Below are 20,951 nucleotides of genomic sequence, written 5' to 3'. Positions count from 1 at the left end.
GAAAATTCCAAAGATTCACCACCCTCTGAGTGAAGAAATTTCTCCTCATCCCAGTCTTAAATGGCCGACCCCTTATTCTGAGTCTGTGACCCCTGGTTCTAGACTCCCGAGCCAGTGGGAAATGTCCTCCCTGCATCTACCCTGTCAAGCACTGTAAAAATTTTGTATGTTTCAAAGAGATCACCTTTCATTCTTCTAAACGAAAGAATATAGGCCCAGTCTACTCAATCTCTCCTCATAGGATAATCCAACCCCCATCCCAGGAATCACTCTGGTGAACCTTTGTTGCATTCCCTCTATGGTAAGTACATCTTTCCTTAGGTAAGGAAACCAAAGCTGTACACAATACTCCAGGTGTGGTCTCACCAAGTACCTATATAATTGCAGTGACATCTTTATAATCAAATCCTCTTGTAATAAAGGCTAACATACCATTTGCTTTCTTAATTTCTTGCTGTACCTGCATGTTAACTTTCAGTGATTCGCAGACAAGGGCACCCAGGTCCCTCTGAACACCAACATTTCCCAAGCTCTCACCATTTAAAAAATACTCTGCTTTTCTATTTATCCTACCAAAGTGAATACCTTCACATTTCTACACATCATATTCCATTTGCCATGTTCTTGCCCACTCACGTACCCTGTCTATATCCCCTTGAAGCCTCTTTGCATCCTCCTCATAACTTACAATCTCACCTAGCTTTGTATCATCAGCGAACTTGGATATATTATATTTGGTCCCCTCAGTCAATATTGATATAGATTGTGAATAGCTGGGGCCCAAGCACTGATCCTTACGTTACAGCCTGCCAACTCAAAAAATGACCAGTTTATTTCTACTCTCAGTTTTCTGTCTGATCAATCCTCAATCCATGCTAGTATATTACCCCCAATCCCATGAGCCCTAATTTTGTTTAATAACCTTCGTGAATTACTTCTGAAAATCCAAATACACCATAACCACTGGTTCCACCTTATCTATTCTGCTAGTTACAACCTCAAAAAACTCTACCAAATTCATCAAATATGATTTCCCTTTCATAAATCCATGTTGACTCTGTCCAATCCTATTATTATTTTCTAAGTACCCTGTTACCACGTCTTTAATAATAGATTCTAGCATTTTCTCTACTACTGATGTCAGGCTAACTGGTCTGTAGTTCCCCGTTTTCTCTCTCCCTCCTTTTTTAAATAGTGGGGTTACATTTGCGACCTTCCAATCCATGGGAACCGTTCTAGAATCTATGGAATTTTGGAAGATAACTACCAATGCATCCACTATCTCTATAGCCACCTCTTTCAAAACCCTAGGATGTAGGCCATCTGGTCCAGGGGATCTATTGGCTTTCAGTTCCATTAATTTCTCCAGTACAATTTTTTTACAAATACTAATTTCTTTCAGTTCCTCATTCTCGCTAGACTCTTGGTTCTCCACTATTTCCGGGAGGTTTTTTTGCGTCTTCTTCCGTGAAGACAGACACAAAGTATTTGTTTATTTCTCTGCCATTTCATAATTCCCCATTATAATTTATCCTGTATCAGCCTGTAAGGGACCCACATTTACTGTCACTAATCTTTTACTTTTTACATACAAAAATAAACTTTTACAGTCTGTTTTTATGTCTCTCGCTAGTTTACTCTCGTATTCTATTTTCCCTTTCTTAATCAATTTCTTTGTCTTCCTTTGCTGAATTCTAAAATCCTCCAAATTCTCAGGCTTATAACTCTTTTTGGCAACATTATAATCCTCTTCCTTTGATCTAATACATTCTTTAACTTCTCTTGTTAGCAACGGTTGGACTACTTTTCCTGTGTAGTTTTTGTGCCTTAAAGGAATGTATATTTGTTGTAAATTATGTGTGAATTATTTAAATGATAGCCATTGTCTACTGTCATATCTTTTAATGTAGTTTCCCAATCTACCTTAGCCAAATTGCCCCTCATACCTATGTAGTTTGCTTTGTTTAGATTTAAGACCCTAGTTTCGGATTTAACTAAATCACTTTCAAACTCAATATAAAATTCTATCATATTATGGTCACTGTTCCCTAAAGGCTCCTTTACTATAAGGTTATTAATTAACCCTTTCTCACTGCACAATACTAGATCTAACATAGCCTGTTCCCTAGTTGGTTCCTTAACATACTGATCTAGAAAAATGTGTTGTATACATTGGTAGTAGGGCTGGACAATGTTAGAGATAGGGAGGAGCGAGGCCTTGGAGTGATTTGAACAAAACCAATATTTTAACACAGATTCACTTCATGATGTTGTACTGCTCAGCATGACATCCATATATACCACCATTGCATAGCAATGCTGAGCAGTGTTAAGACCACACCTACATCACCAATATCTGGCTTTAAGAGCAGTTCAGTACCACCAGATCCTAAGGTAAAATTTTAAGCCAGTTTCGCAATGGAATAAGATTTCTGTCAGATTTTATCTTTTATTCCTAAAGTGGTATTTAACCTGCAATAAAACATCTGGTGTAAGCCCGACCAACATTGCATAGCCACATAAACTGTTCACTTATCTAAGGTTCCAGCAGCTTTCCTGCTAATTAAAATCATCCTTTATGACTTCCACAATCTGTATTTTCTTATGCATCACACTGAGTGGCTCATGCAAGTCCCTTTTCATTTGAGATTTAGCTTTCAGAATGTAACCTGCTTTACCGTGCGGTGCTATTATGGGCTGAAGCATTGTACACAAAGCTCTCCTTCAAGCAGTGCCAGCAGTTTTAATAAATAATTAAACTGTTCTTTTGACTTTTGAATTTCGAATTCCCTGAGCTTGAAAATAGATTGAAGTGGCAGAGAACAGCTGTAAATCATTAATAATCTACTCTTATGCTGTTGGCCCAAACCACAATCTTATAAACATGAACACATTAACTGTAAATACAAAAAACCTTTGTGTTTCACCAAAAGTAGTCAAATTAAAATCCTGGAGATTCAGTACAGCATTTTTACAGATTTCGAACACACAAACAGTTCACACAAATGTTCAGTGCCAATTCAGCTGAAAGGAAGCGTAGTTCTGTAAAGGAAAGTTCTAACAAAAGCCACCCAGTTAAAAGTCTGCTCTTTCAAAGAGCCAGCACAGGCACAATGGGCCGAATGGCCTCCTTCAGTGCAACAAGATTTTATGATTCTTTCCCTGCAATGGCAGTATGCAAGATGTTTTCAGGAGATGAAAGCTTGGAACAGGGGAATCTTCCTTTAAAGAGTGCTGTTGAATAATCTACCATCATCATAACATACCATTATCTAACAAAAGGTTTCAATTCTCCTGTCGAGAAACATTGACAAATCATCTTTAAGTCCAGCTCATCACGTCTCAGGAATGATTGTAGACTCATTAACTGTACACGTGCCAATGTCAGACCATTTCCAAGTAAACTATCTACACGCAGCAAACTCAGTGACGTTCGAATGTCACATTTATTTCCTTTATTCATATTAAGTCTGGGGTTAGAGGGAGGAAAGTGAGAAGAAACCGTATGTTATTTTCACTACAATAAAATGTTAGGTGCAAATGATGAGATGAGGCAACGCAATTTTCATCAAAGTTTGAACACAGATGCAATATGTTTGCCGAACATTTATGCAAGACTGTTTCCCTTTGATATAAAAATGATTCCAAATGTAACTCCTGGAGTGACAGTGCAAAAAAGTGGCAGCGTCTGTCACAGATGCTCACATTAACGTTTGAGCATGTCAGAAAAGGCAATTGCTATCAGGTACTTTCTTACTTTTAAAAAAATTTCAAAATATACTTTATTCATATAAAAATTTGCACAATACATTCAAAAGCAGTTCAGTACATTTGAATGCGGTCAGCAATTCCATACATTACATTTGGATGCTGACTGCAGTTCCGTTCAATACATTTCTTTACGTTACATTTCAAGGTACAATTCATACAATCCAGGAAACATTGTGGTACGTTCATCAAGTTTCTCTTACATTCTTACATTCTTTACATTGAGTAGGGATTCAGCTTTCCATGACAGTGAAAATTGGGGTGATAGACAGATTCAGCCACTCCATACAGTAAGGCCAAGTGCTGCGTTTAGCAAAACCACGCTGCTGATTGACATCCAAGTTGATCAGACTAAGCAGATTTCAGCAAAGAGTAAAAATAGAACCAACCTGGTTCAGTTCTTATCAGACCAGACTGATAATTATTTTGAAAATGAATCTGTTTGCAAATGAATGTGAGTGGAGCTGTGCTTTTGCCTTTAACGTCTGTCTTTTTTGTATGGCCAAAAGGAGGTGAATGTACTCACAGGCACTCATAGTGGCAATACAGTCGGATTGAACCAGCACATTTTCATGTTGGTAAACTCTCCATTAATGGTTAATATATTCATAAAGCACACCTGGTCTTCACAGCAAAACGTTCATCTATATCACATGAAATACAAATAAAATGACCAAAGATCTTATTTGAATGATATTCATTCTTAAAAATGAATCGGTTCTGAGCTGCCCCATGGTTCTGAAGGAATAATCTCTGTCGGTGGATTTCCAGTCAGTTTTGCCTGCTCTATTCAAAGCCAATTGGAAAATGGTAAATGTTTGTTGTGATGGATCTCCAGCTACTTTGTGCAATGTGTTCTCTTCTAGGAAAAAAAAAGCCAGGAAGTGCTGGGCTCAAACAGATGTGATCTTCATTTCAGTATTAACATAGGGGTGCGAAGAGAATATCCTGCATGTAATTTCCCAAAATTCATACAGTTTTGGTCTCTGTATTTAAGGAAGCATATACTTGCATTGGAGTCTGTTCAGAGAAGGTTCACTAAGTTGATTCCGGAGAGGAGGGCGTTGATTATGAAGATAAGTTGAGTAGGTTGGACCTATGCACATTGGAGTTCAGAAGAATGAGAGGTGATCTTATCGAAACATATAAGACAATGAGGGGGATGCAAAAAGGATATTTCCACTCATAGGGGAAACTAAAACTAAGAGGCATATTCTCAGAATAAGGAGCCGCCCATTTAAAACTGAGATGAGGAGGAGTTTCTTCTCTTAGAGGGTTGTAAATCTATGGAATTCTCTGCCCCAGAGAGCTGTGGAGGCTTGGTCATTGAATATATTTAAGGTGGGGATAGACAGATTTTTGAGCGATAAGTGAGTAAAGGGTTATGGGGAGCGGGTAGGGAAGTGGAGCTGAGCCCAAGATCAGATCAGCCATGATATTGAATGGCGGAGCAGGCCCGATGGGCTAAATGGCCTAATCCTGCTGCTATTTCTTATGTTCTTATGTTTCTTATGCATGTCGGACACTCAGCCATATTTATGCCCCTGAATATCGGGCAACCAGGGTTTCTGTATGCACGGGCTCATTTAAACAGAATAGTCAGAAAATTAATTCAAAAGTTTTAAGGCTCTTTGAATATTGTTTGTCTTCTTTTTACATGTTTTTTTCAACTGCCACTTTGTTTTTGAGGGACCTTTGCAACAATTTATCTGCTGCCTGTCCTCTTGCTGTACTACTCCATTACTGCTTGTAATGGATTTCCCAATGGAAATCTCCCATCTCAGTTTCACGGGGAAGAAAATAAAGTCTGACAGAGGGGAATTTGGAGGTGCTCGTGTTCCCATGCATCTGCTGGCCTTGTCCTTCAATGTGGTGGAGGTCGTTGGTTTGGGAGGTGCAGCTGTAAAAGCCTTGGTGATTTGCTGTGCTGCATCCTGTAAATAGTACACACTGGCCATAGTGCACTGGTGGTGGAGGGAGTAGATTTTTAAGCTGGTGGAGCACAGAGAAAGCTTTGCACCTGTGTCTTATAATTTGCAAGTAAACTGCATCCATATCATAAAATCTACCTTCCTGGTTCAGCTATGCAGACCAGCAAGGATCTCAGGTTCGATCCCCAGTGTGTGCTGTGTTACCTGATCTCAACTAGAGTAGCGATAGGGAGTACTGCAGATGGCAGCATCACCTTTGGTCCGAGAATGGAAAATCAGCCATGGTTCCTGCTCTTGCTCACTGTACCATGACCCCTCCTGTAAGTGTGCAGGTGTGGAAGTTGATCACTCTGATACCTTGCATAGCCAGGGTCTATGGCTTCCCGGCATGACTATCAAAACTCATATATGATTAATGGCCACCTCAGAAGGCAACAGTGCTCCGGGGAGCAAGTTAACACCTTAAAGGGAATGGGGGAAGAGGAAAATTTAGAGGGCGAGCAAGTTTTGATAGCATTGCTGGCTATCTTCGCATTAATGTGATATGAATAGAAAACCCACAGACCTTGGGTAAAAATAGAGATTGTCTTCCTCTCATGTGGAAGAACTTTAGAAATCCCTCACTGAATGAAATCTGGATTTGACAGAAGGTTGTGATATTTTGTCCAGAAACTGATGCCAAGCATCTTTACAGTTGTCAAATTTTAAAGTATTTAAAAAAACAAACTTATCTTGGTCCAAATACACTCATCTACCTCAGGTCAGCAAATATCCACTAAGGCATTATCACACAGGAAATAAAACAATTATATTATTTTCCCAAATTTTCTCTTTTTCTTTCCTTTTTCTTTACTGTGTTCTGAAAAAGCATTGCAAATAAACCACCAACTCTCAGTGATAACGAACATGGCATAATTTTGTTGGAATTATAGTCTCGGGAACTCATTATAGCTTTATCCAATGCTTGAGCACATAATGGACATCATCATGGATGATGACAGTCTAAGTGTTGATTTGTAGAGCTGTCAGTTGCTAAGTATTAGTCCTGGTTATGACACAATCACTGTAAAGCCACAGCTCAATGAGTATTATGCAGATTGAGTCAATGCAAGTTCCTTCAGATGTCCCCAACCGCCATTTTGTACCTTCTTTTATTTCCTGAATTGTGAAGTTCTTTAATGAATATTTATATTTGTCAAAAATGTTGCTTTCGGCTCTCAGTAAGCATATGCCTTCCATTATAGTATGGAAACGAAATTGGTAAAAATATTACAACCTTTTATTTTGTCTTAAGTTTTTTATAGTACAATTGACTGAATGTTGTGATTACTGTCATTGTGTGACTTATTAACAGATATAAAGAAAAATTGAAAATGCTGGAGCTAAAATCCAAAATGCACAGCATATCAGTTGGCATCTCAAAGAGATTAACAAGTTAATATTTTGGGAGGGCCCCTTCATCATTGTTAGGCAGAAAACCCTTAATGGGACAGATCAAGGCCAGGAGAAATAGTAATAGCCGTTGTGAGCTATTTTCTATTGGTTGTTAATTCTCTTTAATTTTAAATCTCCCTGTGCCAGACACCATGCTCTAGTTAAACATTCTATCTTCCGGTCGGTATGTTAAAATCTGGCAACTCCATTAACAACAACTTCAATTTATATAGTCCCTTTAACGTAGCAAAATGTCCACGGCACTTTACAGGAGCGTTATAAAACAAAATTTGACACCGAGCCACATAATAGGGCATGACCAAAGGTTTGGTCAAATAAGTCGGTTTCAGAAGCATCTTAAAGAAAGAGAGAGAGGTAGGTAGTGAGGCGGAGAGGTTTAGGGAGGGAATTCCAAAGATTAGGGCCTAGGCAATGGTGGAGCAATTAAAATTTGGATGCGCAAGGGACCAGAATTGGAAGAGCACAGAGATCTGAGGGTTATAGGGCTGGAGGAGGTTACAGAAATAAAGGCGGGCGAGGCCATGGAGGGATTTGGAAACAAGGATTAGAATTTGAAAATCGAGATGTTGCCAGAGAGGGAGCCAATGTAGGTCAGCGGACACGGGGTGATGGCTGAACAGGACTTAGTGCGAGTTAGGATAGGGTCAGCAGAGATTTGAATGAACCTCTCAAGTTTATGGATGGTGGAAGATGGGAGGCCAGCCAGGAGAGCATTGGAACAGTCAAGTCTAGAGGTAATTAAAGCATGAATGAGGGTTTCAGCAGCAGTTGAGCTGAGGCGGGGCGGAGACAGGCGATGTTATGGAGGTGGAAATCTTGGTGATGGAGCGGACATGCAGTCGGAAGTTCATCCCAGGGTCAGATAGGATGCCAATATTGTGAACGGTCTGGTTCAGCCTCAGGCAGTGGCCAGGGAGAGGGATGGAAATGGAACGGTGTTTGTAATGATGACCGAAGGCAATGGCTTCGATCTTCTCAATATTTAGTTGGAGGAATTTTCTGCTCATCCAACTGGATGTCAGACAAGCAGCGTGACAAATAAGAGACAGTGGAGGCATTGTGAGAAGTGGTGGTGAGGTAGAGTTGGGTGCTGTCAACATACATGTGGAATCTGATGTGTTTTCGGATGATGTTGCCGAGGGGCAGCATGCCGGTGAGAAAGACGAGGGGGCCAAGGATAGATCCTTGCGAGACTCCAGAGGTAACTTGCCAACTAGGTAATAAATTCAAACGCGCATTTGTGCTTAAACTTGACGACCCAGGGCTTGGAACCTATGTTTTGCACCATGCAGCACATGCACATGACTGATCAGATTTACATCATAAATGAGCGGCCTGGCCTGAAATAATGTTAATATTAATTACAGCCATAGCTAGCCTCTAAACAACTGGGAATAGTGATGTGAAAAGTTAAAGAAAGCGAAAATGAGGGAAGTCAAGAGGAGCAGACCAATGATCATTCCCACAGGAGCTTACAGGATAGTTCACTTGTGAATTTTTGGAAGTTCATTTAACTGCTTCCTCTCCACTTAAAGGAGAATTGTCTTTTTTTTTTACATTGACACTCATCGGTTTCTGAGGGTTGCCAAGACAGGCTGCCAAGGCTCCCCACTTATCAGATAGGATTTCATAAAGCTGCAGACTTGCTCCATGATCGGCCAATTTCTAAAGCTCTCCTTGCCGCATCATTCATCGGGATGCAGCTTAGCTTACCATCAGCTGAAACTTCTTAACATGCGTTTGCAGAAAATATTGAACCAACTGCTGCTGCAACGATTGCTCTGCATGTAAGACAGCACGTCGCTTCAGAACCATTCCGCATTCCCAATCCGGTATTACTCAGTTACCCCAACACGCTCCCTTTGGACGGCGAGAATGCTGCTGGGTGTCTGGCATGCATATGAAATAAACTCTGGCCACGATGGGGAGCGTGTGGGCAGAATAGGAAAATTCTCCATCCCCCCCTGCCCCCCCCCGTCATGTATTCAACTATCATTGTAACCCATGTATAAGCTGACTTAAGTTGTACACCTTGAGAACATTGACCACAAGGGGGTGAACTTGTGAGAGACACTCCTAACCTGGACTTTCAGGTATAAAAGCGGAAGCTCCACCCACCTTCATCACTTGAGGTCTTGGTAATAAAGGTAACTGGTCACAGAGTGACCTTCTCTCAAGTATGGGCCTCGTGTGCATTTATTCTGTATAGTAAGGACATATCACCCCCTCTCCCTTCCCCCCCACACCTCAACAAGCTGATTGACTATTAAACTGAGGAGACATCACAATCAAGCCAGATTGTGTTTTCACCCAATGTCCACACATTCGCAGTTCCGGCAGGGGATTACTGGGTAGGGGTCAGTTGCTGGAACCTTGGATCACTGGGTAGGAGTTAGGTGCAGGAACCTTTCCCTCACCCAGACCTCAGCACATCAGCAGAGATCAGCCAACTCTGCAGCACACCAGGATCCAAACCTGGGGCCTTCTTGGTTTGCTGTGCAAAGAAGCCTATGATAGCACCAGGATGGCATGGGTTATTGGAGACATTTAGTGCCATATTATAGAAAGTCACAAAGACAATATAGAGGTAGAGATAAGTATGTGTTGCACCAGTTTTTCGGTGTAAAATGGGCGCAAAGCATGCCAATTTAGCAGTGGGGATATCTTGCACCCAATCTGCGCTGGCGTTGATCCCGCAACCAAATTTGTGGGGGTCTTTTTAAGGCATCCGCAACAGATGCCTAAAGTAGGCGTTAGGCCTCTTATATTTAAATTAGGTGCTCTTGAAAGATCCCAATTGAGAAATCAGTCAGTGCAGGCGTTGGGTCTGCCCCAATCGGGATTCTTTAGCAGTCGTCAGCAACAGGCAACTGGAAAAAAATATTTTTTATTAAACAACCCATCTTGTGGAGCCAGTAGGAGCAGGGCTGCTCTCCAGGCACCACAGGAACTGCAATCAGCTCCCTGCCACCCATATCCTGCTCCAATCCCCCCACCCCCCCTCCCGGGACCTACCCGAGGGGAACTGGCAGTGAGGCAGGAGGCCTGACGTTGATGTCATCGCTGGGGCGAGTCGCCTGTGGAGGAGTGACCAGCTCTGGATGCTCACAGTTAATGAGTTCAAGAACCGATTTCCATCAATTCTTAGGCCTCTATGTTATTGCGCCCACGAGCCATGCAGCTGGGCCTGAAAGCACACCCAGGCTAATTTCTAGGCCTATGATAAGGATATTTTAAAAGTAGCAGCTGGTGCGTTCTAGGAAATTCATACTGAAAGAAATTCTCTGGCATGTTGATTGCCGTTTAATGTAAACTTGAAACAGGCATAATTGTGTTTGAAACGTATAAATGTAATGAACCAAATCATGCCGTTCACTCGCAGTGTAAAACATTATAATGGAAAATCCTGAACCATTCATAAAATACTCCCCAGTCGTTTTTTTTAATGGGTTTAGCACATAGAACATGGTCAGTCTGCCAAGTCTGTCTGAAAGGCAGCCACATGTAATCACCATTGTGGGTAATCAATGTTTTGGAAAACATTGTTAATTTTGTTTGGGTTTAAATTACTGAGTGAAAATTAAAGGGCTGCGGTACAAAGACTTGCAAATCTGATTGTTTTTTGGAGGTGGTGGAAATTCTGTACTAACCATACAATTTTTTGGCAAACTATTATGAATTTTTCAGGATCAAGCTGAAGTGAGTGGAATGTGTTAACAGTGAAATCCGACCAGGCACAGCCTCAATTGGTCTGCACCTCAGGAGCGGATCAGGGATTGGCTCAATCTAAGGAAACAAAGGATAGTTGTGCATAGAGCTGTATCAGAATGGAAGAATCAGTGGGAAGCCTTGGGGCCACCATCGTTTACGTTGGACATAAATGAGTTGGGAAGGAGGGGCAGAAACAAAGCTAGCTTAAGTAATTGAGGGAGACGATTCAAAATTAAGAGAGAGTGGAGTTGCAAAGAGGGAACAAGTAGTCTAAATACAGCAGGAGGTGGAAAGGTTGGGGATTGGGCTAACAAGTGGCAGATGCCATTTAATGTGCAGAAATTCAGGGGATGGGGAATGAGTAGTGGGAATGTAAGAGGAGCAGTAACAACCTACAGGATACAGCACAGGAGGGAGATATGTAGATACTGGTGCACAGACTTGATTTAAAAAAATCTCAGCATCATGTTCAAATGTCTCCATGGCCTCACCCCTCCATATCTCTATAACCTTTATCAGCCCTACAAACCTCAAAGAACTCTGCTTTCTTCCACTTCTGGCCTCTTGTGCATCCCTGACTTCCTTCATCCCATCATTGGCAGCTGTCCTTCACCTGTGTAGGCCCTAAGCTTTGAAATTTCCTCCAGAAACCTCTCTGCCTCTCCACGTCTCTTTCCTCCTTTAAAACCCTCCTTAAAACTTTTCCGGACTGGATTTTAGTATTTTTTTTAAAAAATTAATACAAGGAAAATTCTGACATGATTTAAAAATAATATAACATTATGTTTCTACAGGGACCAGATGCCTAAAACACTGGATGGACAAATCACTATGGAGAAAACTCCCAGTTACTTTGTTACCAAGGAGGCAGCTGCCCGAATCTATGCAATGTCCAAGGATGCCAAGCTAATAGTGGTGGTTCGGGACCCTGTCACTCGGGCTATTTCTGACTACACGCAAACTCTCTCGAAAAAACCCGACATCCCCAGTTTTGAGAGCTTGGTCTTCAAAAACAGGACTACAGGCCTGATTGACACCTCGTGGAGTGCCATTCAGATCGGCATCTACGCCAAGCACCTGGAGAATTGGCTTCTCTATTTCCCCATGGGCCAAATCCTGTTTGTGAGTGGAGAGAGGCTGATCAACGACCCAGCGGGAGAACTCGGCAAGGTGCAAGACTTTCTGGGTCTGAAGAGGATCATCACAGACAAACATTTCTATTTAAACAAAACCAAGGGCTTCCCTTGCTTGAAAAAGCCAGAGGGCAGCAGCAAGCCCCATTGCCTGGGCAAAACAAAAGGCAGAACCCATCCCAATATTGACCCAGAGGTGATTCAGAGGCTGAGAGACTTCTACCGGCCTTTTAACATGAAATTTTACCAAATGACAGGACATAACTTTGGCTGGGATAACTGAAATACTAAATATGTAAAAATATTCCCAACAAGACTCTATGAAGTAAAATAATAAGAAAAAAGATATTCTGCCTAAATTTGAGCAGGAATCTGTTGGAATCACGACGGTTTTATCCTTATGTTCAAAGATGCATTTTTTTCTGGATTATTTATTGAAACTATTAGCCACATATTAGACAAGAATATAGAATGAGAATCTAACACATTTGCATTAGAGTTCAGCTTTACTCAGAATTATTTAGAGGTTTTATCTCAAAACTACAAAAGCCTTTAGCAGAAATTGTTATTTTTACAGAGTTGCTAATTCTTTGTGATACTTTAATATTTTATTCACAGATTTCTTTAACTAAGGGTGCTATTTCTGTATTGGGTAATTTCTTTTAGCTCATTTACGAGTTTAAAAAAAAAGCACACATTTAATAAAGTTTACGGGTATTTATAACAATATCATTTGTAATCAGGAGTCACTACTTGCCTATAAGGACATGTTAGGAACTGGTATATTATGTATCTTTTATTTATTATATTTTTTACTGTATCTTAATTTGACTTTGTTTGTGTGAACAAAGGAAAACTTTGGCGAGTGAAGGAGATGTTTCAGAATTAATATCTCTTTATTGGGGTAAAATAAAAATATTTGTTCGATTTTCAGCATATAAGTGTGCCCAAATACATAAAGATCTCCAAATCTATTTACAGATGAGCAAACTGCAAAAACATGCCTCCGCCCCATAAAAATTTAAAAGCGTATTTAATATATGTATAAAAATTGGGAGTTCGTAATGAGAAGAACGTTGGATAGAATTTTTTACCAACAGGGTAAGGAAGTTGTGGTGAAGAGAAATAGCCCCTATATTTATTTGGAAAAATATGTTGGTCTTTTTAAAGAAAGAAATGCACAAAACTTCAATATCCATGGAATGGTGCAATTATTTTAGTGCACTGCTGGGTTTAATTTGTGAGGAAGAGCTAATAACTATTTTGTGACAATTTATGAGTCTTCATTCTCCAACTGCTATGGTATCTTTAAAAAAAAAGTGGCCGTTTTTGTGACTGTTAATCCAACTTCGCATTGGTTGCATGATTTGCAATTGCGGGAAATTTGAAATAAGAATAAAAAATATTGGAAACACACAGAAGAGGCAGCTCAAACTCTCCAGTCCTGACAATCAGCCTCACCAGAAACATTCCACCATCATTTCTATATGCAGATACCAGTTGTATATTTCCAGCATTTTCTGATTTCATTGTTTTGTTGCACAGATTCTTTAGCACATTTCAGAAGGTGGATGTTGCCCAAGCACTGTTATGTAAAATTGGAATGAAGAAAGATGTTCATTGAAAAATGATGCCGTAGATTAAAGAAAGTGGAAGAGAAATGTGCTCCACTCTTCTTCCCCAGTACGGGTATATAACTTTCTCTCCCTGACCAGATTATATTGTGCATTGTGGAACAGGATCACAAGAAATTTGTTACACACAAAGGCCACAAGTTGTTGGGAAAATAATAGCAAGTTTAATGCACACGCCGTTATTAGTTGTAAATCGCCCAGCAATTTGTGGCGAGGAAGAGATACGCCATGAGTTGAAAATCGGCGCCGCTCTGTCATTAGCCACGCGAAAACGGGAGCTCGCCCTCAACCTCCCCGTGAATTTCAAGCAATCGCTGCATTCGCGCAGCAAATCTGGATCAAACTCGCCTCAGAAAGATAGGGATGGTATTCAACAGCGTAAGGATCCTTTTAATGATGAGATTTATGTCCCCGCAACACCACGCAACCTTTCCAGCCCAGAAAGGGAACAATTGAAACTCTGGAGTCTCATTCCTGCAGGTAGTAAATTATTCTTGGAGGTTTTTAACATTTAAAATTTAATTTTTTTTCTTACTTTTGCTTTTTGTTTCCCATTTCACTCTCTCTCTCTTAACCTTTTTGTTTCCCATTTCACTCTCTCTCTCTTAACCTCTCTCTTTATTTCTCTTTCTGCACCTAATTTGACTCTAATTCTCTATTTCCTTCTCCATCATTCTGCTATTTCTATCTCTATCCTTAAATCTAATTAGTTAAGGAGACAGACTGTTGGTCCCGCCGTTCACCAAGGTCCCAGATGCCCCTAAGTATCTGCAACTGCAAAGCACAAGACATCCCGGATTTCAATACATATTGTCACAAAATTAACCATCTCACTCACAGGCGTCACACAGTTGCAGTGAAGACGATCTTTCTGAGGCTACAGTTAAACCATTTGTTGGGGCAGAACAGAGAAAGTCATACATTACACCTGGTGCTTGCCCTGCCTGTTTGTGGAGCACAGGGTGCGTAAAATAGAACAATATTCCATTCCTCAGCAGTGATATCCCTCACCTTAATAGAAGCACAGAAATTCACATATATAAATTGAGGTGAAACCAAGCATTAAAGGGATTCTAATATCTTCGTAAAATAATTAAAGCTGTCAGTCCATTAGAGAAGATCTACAATGAAGGTGAACTTAATTTCCTATTCCTTTACTCTTTCTGCTAAAGCTACATACAGATTTAGTGTCCTCTGGTCTTTCAATGGTGACAATTTCTATTCTTTGAAAAGGATTAAATTTATTTATCTATTATTCAGCCTAACATTTAAAACCAATTATTCCCACTACAATGAAAGCAAGTCCTCCAGCAGAGAGAACAGTGTTTTCCAAAACAAAACCCAGAAATACAATGACCCCATTGTACAGCTCTCGATGACATTTCTGGTATTAATCACTTGCAGCCATCTTCAATCTGAAAAGCTTTATTGGAGTAGATGATGCTCCAGGAATGAAGTAACTCTCAGGTTACTTCCCAGTGGCTTTGTATTTCACAAATTCACATCTCAATTCCATGAACGTCCCCACCAACCTCCTGAATCCAGGCGTTTGAACCGCCTAAAGGCATGCTTCCGTTATTTATCAGTAGATGGGGCACCTAAGATACTGCTTCCTTTTTACTCAAGCAGATCTTCCTTCCTCAGTGTTGTAATTTGTGGCTCTTTTAAACCTGTCCCAAGTCATGATTTGAGAATTGACCGATTAAATAAATACTGGAAATAGTAAGAAGAACTCATGGTTTCTTTTCGACTGTTGGGGAAAAATAAACCCTTCACTTTGTTTTTATGCAATTTGTACTTGGGGAACTTTACTGTGACGCTATGTTCATGTGCCTGTGAATGCTGAGAGTGGAAGATGTGATTGTTAATTAAATATTTCCATGTTGACTATATTTTGCATATTAACACCGTCTCGCTGCACTTGTGTCCTCACCTAGTCTGGTTTCAGTGGTTCCATTGACACTGTTTGGGTAGATACTTGATCCTATACATGAGGCACTGAAGAACTCTGAATCAATTTAGTTTCTAAAACATCCAACAAATAACTATTCTCGAAGGATTATTGTTTTTCCTGACAATGTTTTAAAGGTAGATGCCACATGCATTTTTTTAAATTCAGGTGAAAGATCTGTTTTAAATGTATTTCTACAGCTCCACAACAAGAGAGGTCCAACTTCACGTATTTCATTTAAGCTTCATTCACCAGGTGGTGCAATTGGTAAAAGAAAGGTGTTAACAAAACTGAACAACTGTACTTTGCAGATGCAAGAGAAACAATAATTAAACAACCTTTGAACACTATGGGACACACTGGATGTTACATTAGCCTCAATTTTAATGGTGGCATGAGGGAGCAGAGTGACAGGTTTACCTGGTTGCGCTGGCAGTAGGGACTGGGCACAAAGGTTCATCGTTCAGGGGAGGGGAACTGGGAGACATTCACGGTCGGGGGAGGGGGAAACCCGAGGGCTAGGGGGTTTAGGATAGGGTCAGCAGAGATTTGAGTCAACACAAGGGTCCTTGTGGGGCCCAGAAGAGTGTTCCTCTTGACCCAGAAAGACCCCATTAAATGTATTAAACAATCCTAGACGGCTGAGCCTGTTCTGGCTCTAGAGCCTTTTTGCTGACAGCTTTGCATGGTGCAGTTGGTACTGTGCAAAGCTCAGAGTTAAAATCGCGTGGGGGGTCAAAATGACGTAATCGGTCCCCGACTCCTGAATATTTATTAGGCCCTCGCTTGCCTGCGACAAGCGCATCACACACCTTCTGTAACCCATGAGGTTAAAATCGGGGCAATTATGTAGAAGAGTTTAGAATTGTCATTGTGCTTTTATCTCAACATTAATGGCAGCCTGAGGTGACAGTCTGAGATCCAATGTTTGGGTTAATGGTGATGTGATGATGAATGACTGCATCTTAGTTTAATGTAGGGCATGGTTTCTGTGCCTGTATTAAGGGAAGTGTGCATTACTGTAAAGGTACAGTTTATGAGTGCAACACAAGAACTTCAAATTGAAAGAACGAGCATGTCCAGCTTGATTTTTTTCACATGAAAGTTCATGCGACTCATGAATTAGCTCCTATAATGCAGCTGGCTATTTTCCTCTGGTCAATGAAACTTCAGGCAGGAATATCTGGAGAAAGATGGGTTTGTGGACCTCAGGCATTTCGACCTCAACTGATCAGAATTAATTTAAATGAAGTCACGAGATTTAAAAAAATCATAGTAAAAACATTAAAAATTAAAAATATAGCAGCGTGAAGTATTTTGATGATAGCACAGGATTTGAACACATTTTAAAAATAAATACAATGCATATAATTTGCTTTAGGCCTTACTGCTGGAAGCTACAGTTCTGAACAAGTCTGGTATGATCATATTACATGATTCACTCTAACGCATGTATGAAAAGAAAGAAAGACTTGCATTTATATAGCGCCTTTCATGACCACTGGACGTCTCAAAGCACTTTACAGCCAATAAAGTACTTTTGGAGTGTAGTCACTGTTGCAATGTGGGAAACATTATGTGATCACAGTGATGCACTTTTTTCTCAGTACTATAAGCAGCGTATGTTACCATTTGTAAGGGGTTTTCACAGGGTTGTTGTTGTGCCTTGGGTGTCTCTCTCTGGGCTTCTGTCCTCACAGCTTATGCCTGGCCTGTGAGGTACCCTGAGTGCTGCAAGAGCACCCCTGGAGAGACTGTGTCCACAGCTTATGAAGGGGGTTTTGAGACTCGTGCGTCCCCACAGCTTATGCCTAGCCTGTGAGGCACCTGTGAGTGTCAAACACTCCTAACCCCTTCTTCCCTAGCCTGTGACACACAGTTGAGCATTTTCGAGGCGCTCCTAGCTTCCCTTACACGGTTCTGACATAAGACTCATGATCAGGAGATGTAATACAATAGAACTGAGACAAGGTGATTCCAAGAGGAACTTTAGGCTTCCAATTTATTTGGCAAGGTGTAACTCAACAAACAGCAATACACCAACAAAACAATCCCCCTAAATCCCACTAAACGGACACAACGAAAATCTTTACACCAGTTTAGCAGTACAATGCCCAACCTCCCACCTTTCCTGGCCTAACTGAGTTGGGAGTTCTGGGGACCAGAGGTTATACTCACTACTGTGCCTTCCGCAGTCTGGTGGTTTGTTTCTTCTATCTTTGGTGTTTTCGGACACTGGTTTTCCTTCCGTGTCGAGAGGCCTGTGGTTGTGGTTGTTGAATCACCAGGGCAGGGAAAATCATCACTCCTCTATTTCACTACGTCAGAAACCCCTTTTTTATAGCCAGATTATCCAGTCCGCCTCTCCTGCTGAAGTCGATTCTTCTCATTGGTGGACTTTTGATTTTGAAAAATGCAGCAGTATGAGGTTTTTAGGTTTTTTTTCCCACTGATCTTAACCTACTCAAGGTTTGAGTGGGTGTTGATTGCATTGGCCTCCTGTAGCCATTGTGCTAGTCTGGCCTGAGCCAGATATTTCTATGCCTGATGAAAAAGGTGTTGGAATATGTATGTGGCATTGTTTAAATGCTAATGTTTTCAAGGGGCAAGTTTCGAGGGTATACAGTTCCCAGACAATTTGATTAGTTCCAATGTCCAAACTGGCCCTTTTGATATTGACTCCACCCCTTTTCTTGCAGACCTTTAAAAAAATCCCAAATTCGATTAAAGTTCATAGTTTCTTCCATGTGCACTTTAGGATTTCAAACTTTCTGGTAGATAGTTCCAAATTACATTCCCTTTCCTATGAGTCCAAACACTGGGGGGGGGGGGGGGGTCTCCATTTGTGTCCCAAAGTTTTCCTTCCATCGGTTTCAATTCACAGCACAGACTGATCCCACAGCCCTTTTCCTTCTGGGTAAAATGAGGGGGTTTTCGTCCTCCCCTACACATTGTTTGCATGACTGAATGATAAATGATATTACTGGTGTTAAAGTAATCTTTCACTGGTTGCAATTCTAGTGAGGCTGATACAAATTGGAAAGGATGTGTCTGTGCACTTCATTAACTATAGGAATTGTCCCCTTGGATTAGCAATTGCCAACGTCACTCCATTATTTAAGAAGGATAGTAGAGATAAACCTTAAAATTATAGATCTATTAGTCTAATGCCTGTTGTGTGAATTTGTAAAGGGTACATCATATCTAACTAGCCCAGTTGTATTTTTTGAGCAGGTCACAAAAATGGTAGATCTGGGAAATCTGTGGATGTTTTTAACATGGACTTCCAGAAGGCATTCAATAAGGTTCCACACAAGAGACTGTTAGCAAAAATGAAAAGCAAATGGAATTGGAGGCACATTTTTGACATGGATTGACAAACACATGGATCACAGTTGACTGGCTAGGAGGTGGGAGATCAGAGATTAGGGATAATGGGTATAGACTCCAATTGGCAGGGTGTGACTAGTTGTGCCCCCCCCCCCCCCAAGGATCTGTAAGAACATAAGAAATAGGAGCAGGTGTAGGCGATATGGCCCCTCGAGCCTGCTCTGCCATTCAATAAGATTATAGTTGATTATCTACCTTAACATTTTCCTGCCCGATCTCCATATTCCTTGATTCCCCTAGACTCCAAAAATCTATCTATCTCAGCCTTGACTATATTCAGAGATTCAGCATCCACAGCCATCTGGGATAGAGAATTCCAAAGATTCACAACCCTCTGAGTTAAGAAATTCCTCCTCATTTCTGTCTTAAATGGCCTACCCCTTATCCTGAGATTGTGCCCCCTAGTTCTAGTCACTCTAGCCAGGAGAAACAACCTCTCGGTGTCTACTTTGTCAATCACCTTCAGAATTTTGTATGTTTCAATAAAATCACCTCTCATTCTTCTAAACTCCAGAGAGTATAGGCCCATTCTGCACAATCTCTCATCATAAGACAGCCCTCTCATCCCAGGAATCAATCTAGTAAACCTCTGTTGCACCGTCTCCAAGGCCTTAGATAAGGAAACCAAAACTGTGCACAGTACTCCAGGTGTGGTCTCACCAAGGCCCTGTACAATTGTAGAAATACTTCCTTATTCTTATACTCCAACCCCATTGCAATAAAGGACAACATGCCATTTGCCTTCCTTATTGCTTGCTGTACCCGCATGCTAGCTTTCTGTGTTTCTTGCACAAGGACACCCAAATCTCCAACACCAACATTTAAAAGTTTCTTGCCATTTAACAAATATTCTGTTTTTCTGTACTTGGGCCTCAGCTTCTGACTGTATTTATCAATGACTTAGAGAGCCATATATCTGTTTGTTGATGACAATAAGTTAGGTGGCACAGTAAGTAGTGTAGATGGGAGCAGAAAGTTTCCAAGTGACATTGATATATTAAGTGAGTGGGCAAAACTGTGGCTGATGGAATTCAATGTGGGGAAGTGCGAGGTCATCCACTTTGGATCTAAGAAGGTTAGATCTGAGTATTTCCTAAATGATGAGAAGCTAGCAACTGTGCAGGAGCAGAGAGATATAGCAGTCCATGTACAGAAATAGCTAAAAACTAGTGAGCAGATACAAAACGTAATTTAAAAGGCTAATGGAATGTTAGCCATCATCTCAAGGGGTGTGGATTACAGAGGGGTGGAAGGTTGTGTTACAGTTCTATAGACTGGTTAGATCGCATCTGGAATATTGCATTCAGTTCTGGGCACCACACCTCAGGAAGAATGAATTGGCCTTGGAGAAGGTGCAGCACAGATTCACCAGAATGGTACCATAGCTAAAAGGTTTAAATTATGAGGACAGGTTGCATAGACTAGACTTGTATTCCCTTGAGTATAGAAGATTAAGGGGCCGATTTTCATCAAGGCCTCTGCCCGCCCAAGTGCCGCCGATGGCCGCTGAGGTACCGGATGATATTTTTGGCGGAATATTCATCGCCAAGGTCCCTCGAAGGTCGGCGGGTGGCAAATGGACGACATACGCCACCAATCTGGGCGGCAGCGGGCGGGAGGTCTCATTCTCGGTAGCAGAGGCGTTTGCTGCCCAAGTGCCGCTGAGGATGGAGCCGGGAAGCAATAAAAAAAAAACTAATCAGAAGATCTCCAGAGGACCCCATGCAGGTCGGCGTGGAAATGTAAAATTTTTTTTTTTCACGTAACTTTTTTTCAGGTTCTTCATACTGACCGTTGGGGACAGACCAGCCTCCTCGCAGCAGTCTGCCCCCATTCTGCCACCGAATCCCGCTGACTCCCGCCCACAGGAATCTGGGAGCTCGGCGGGCGGGAGGTCAGTTATGCCACTCGGCCATCCGCTGATGTCAGCGGGCTGTTCCCGGCAGCTCTCCCCTCCCGCCCACTCCAGGCCACGCCG

At 41.3% G+C, this 20,951-nt stretch overlaps 1 protein-coding gene across 1 annotated transcript in view; it reads left to right on the top strand.

Moving 5' to 3' along the window:
• The window catches only part of LOC139227110 (heparan sulfate glucosamine 3-O-sulfotransferase 3A1-like), a 178,784-nt gene extending 166,503 nt beyond the window's left edge, over positions 1 to 12,281 (top strand). The window contains exon 2 of the mRNA XM_070858177.1: positions 11,660 to 12,281. Within this exon, the coding sequence (XP_070714278.1) occupies positions 11,660 to 12,281 (622 nt within the window). The remainder of the gene's footprint in view (positions 1 to 11,659) is intronic.
• Positions 12,282 to 20,951: the final 8,670 nt, after the last annotated feature.

This window comes from Pristiophorus japonicus, chromosome 16 (assembly GCF_044704955.1).
Source record: "Pristiophorus japonicus isolate sPriJap1 chromosome 16, sPriJap1.hap1, whole genome shotgun sequence".
Lineage (NCBI taxonomy): Eukaryota > Metazoa > Chordata > Chondrichthyes > Pristiophoridae > Pristiophorus > Pristiophorus japonicus.
This window is presented reverse-complemented; position numbering and strand designations above follow the sequence as displayed.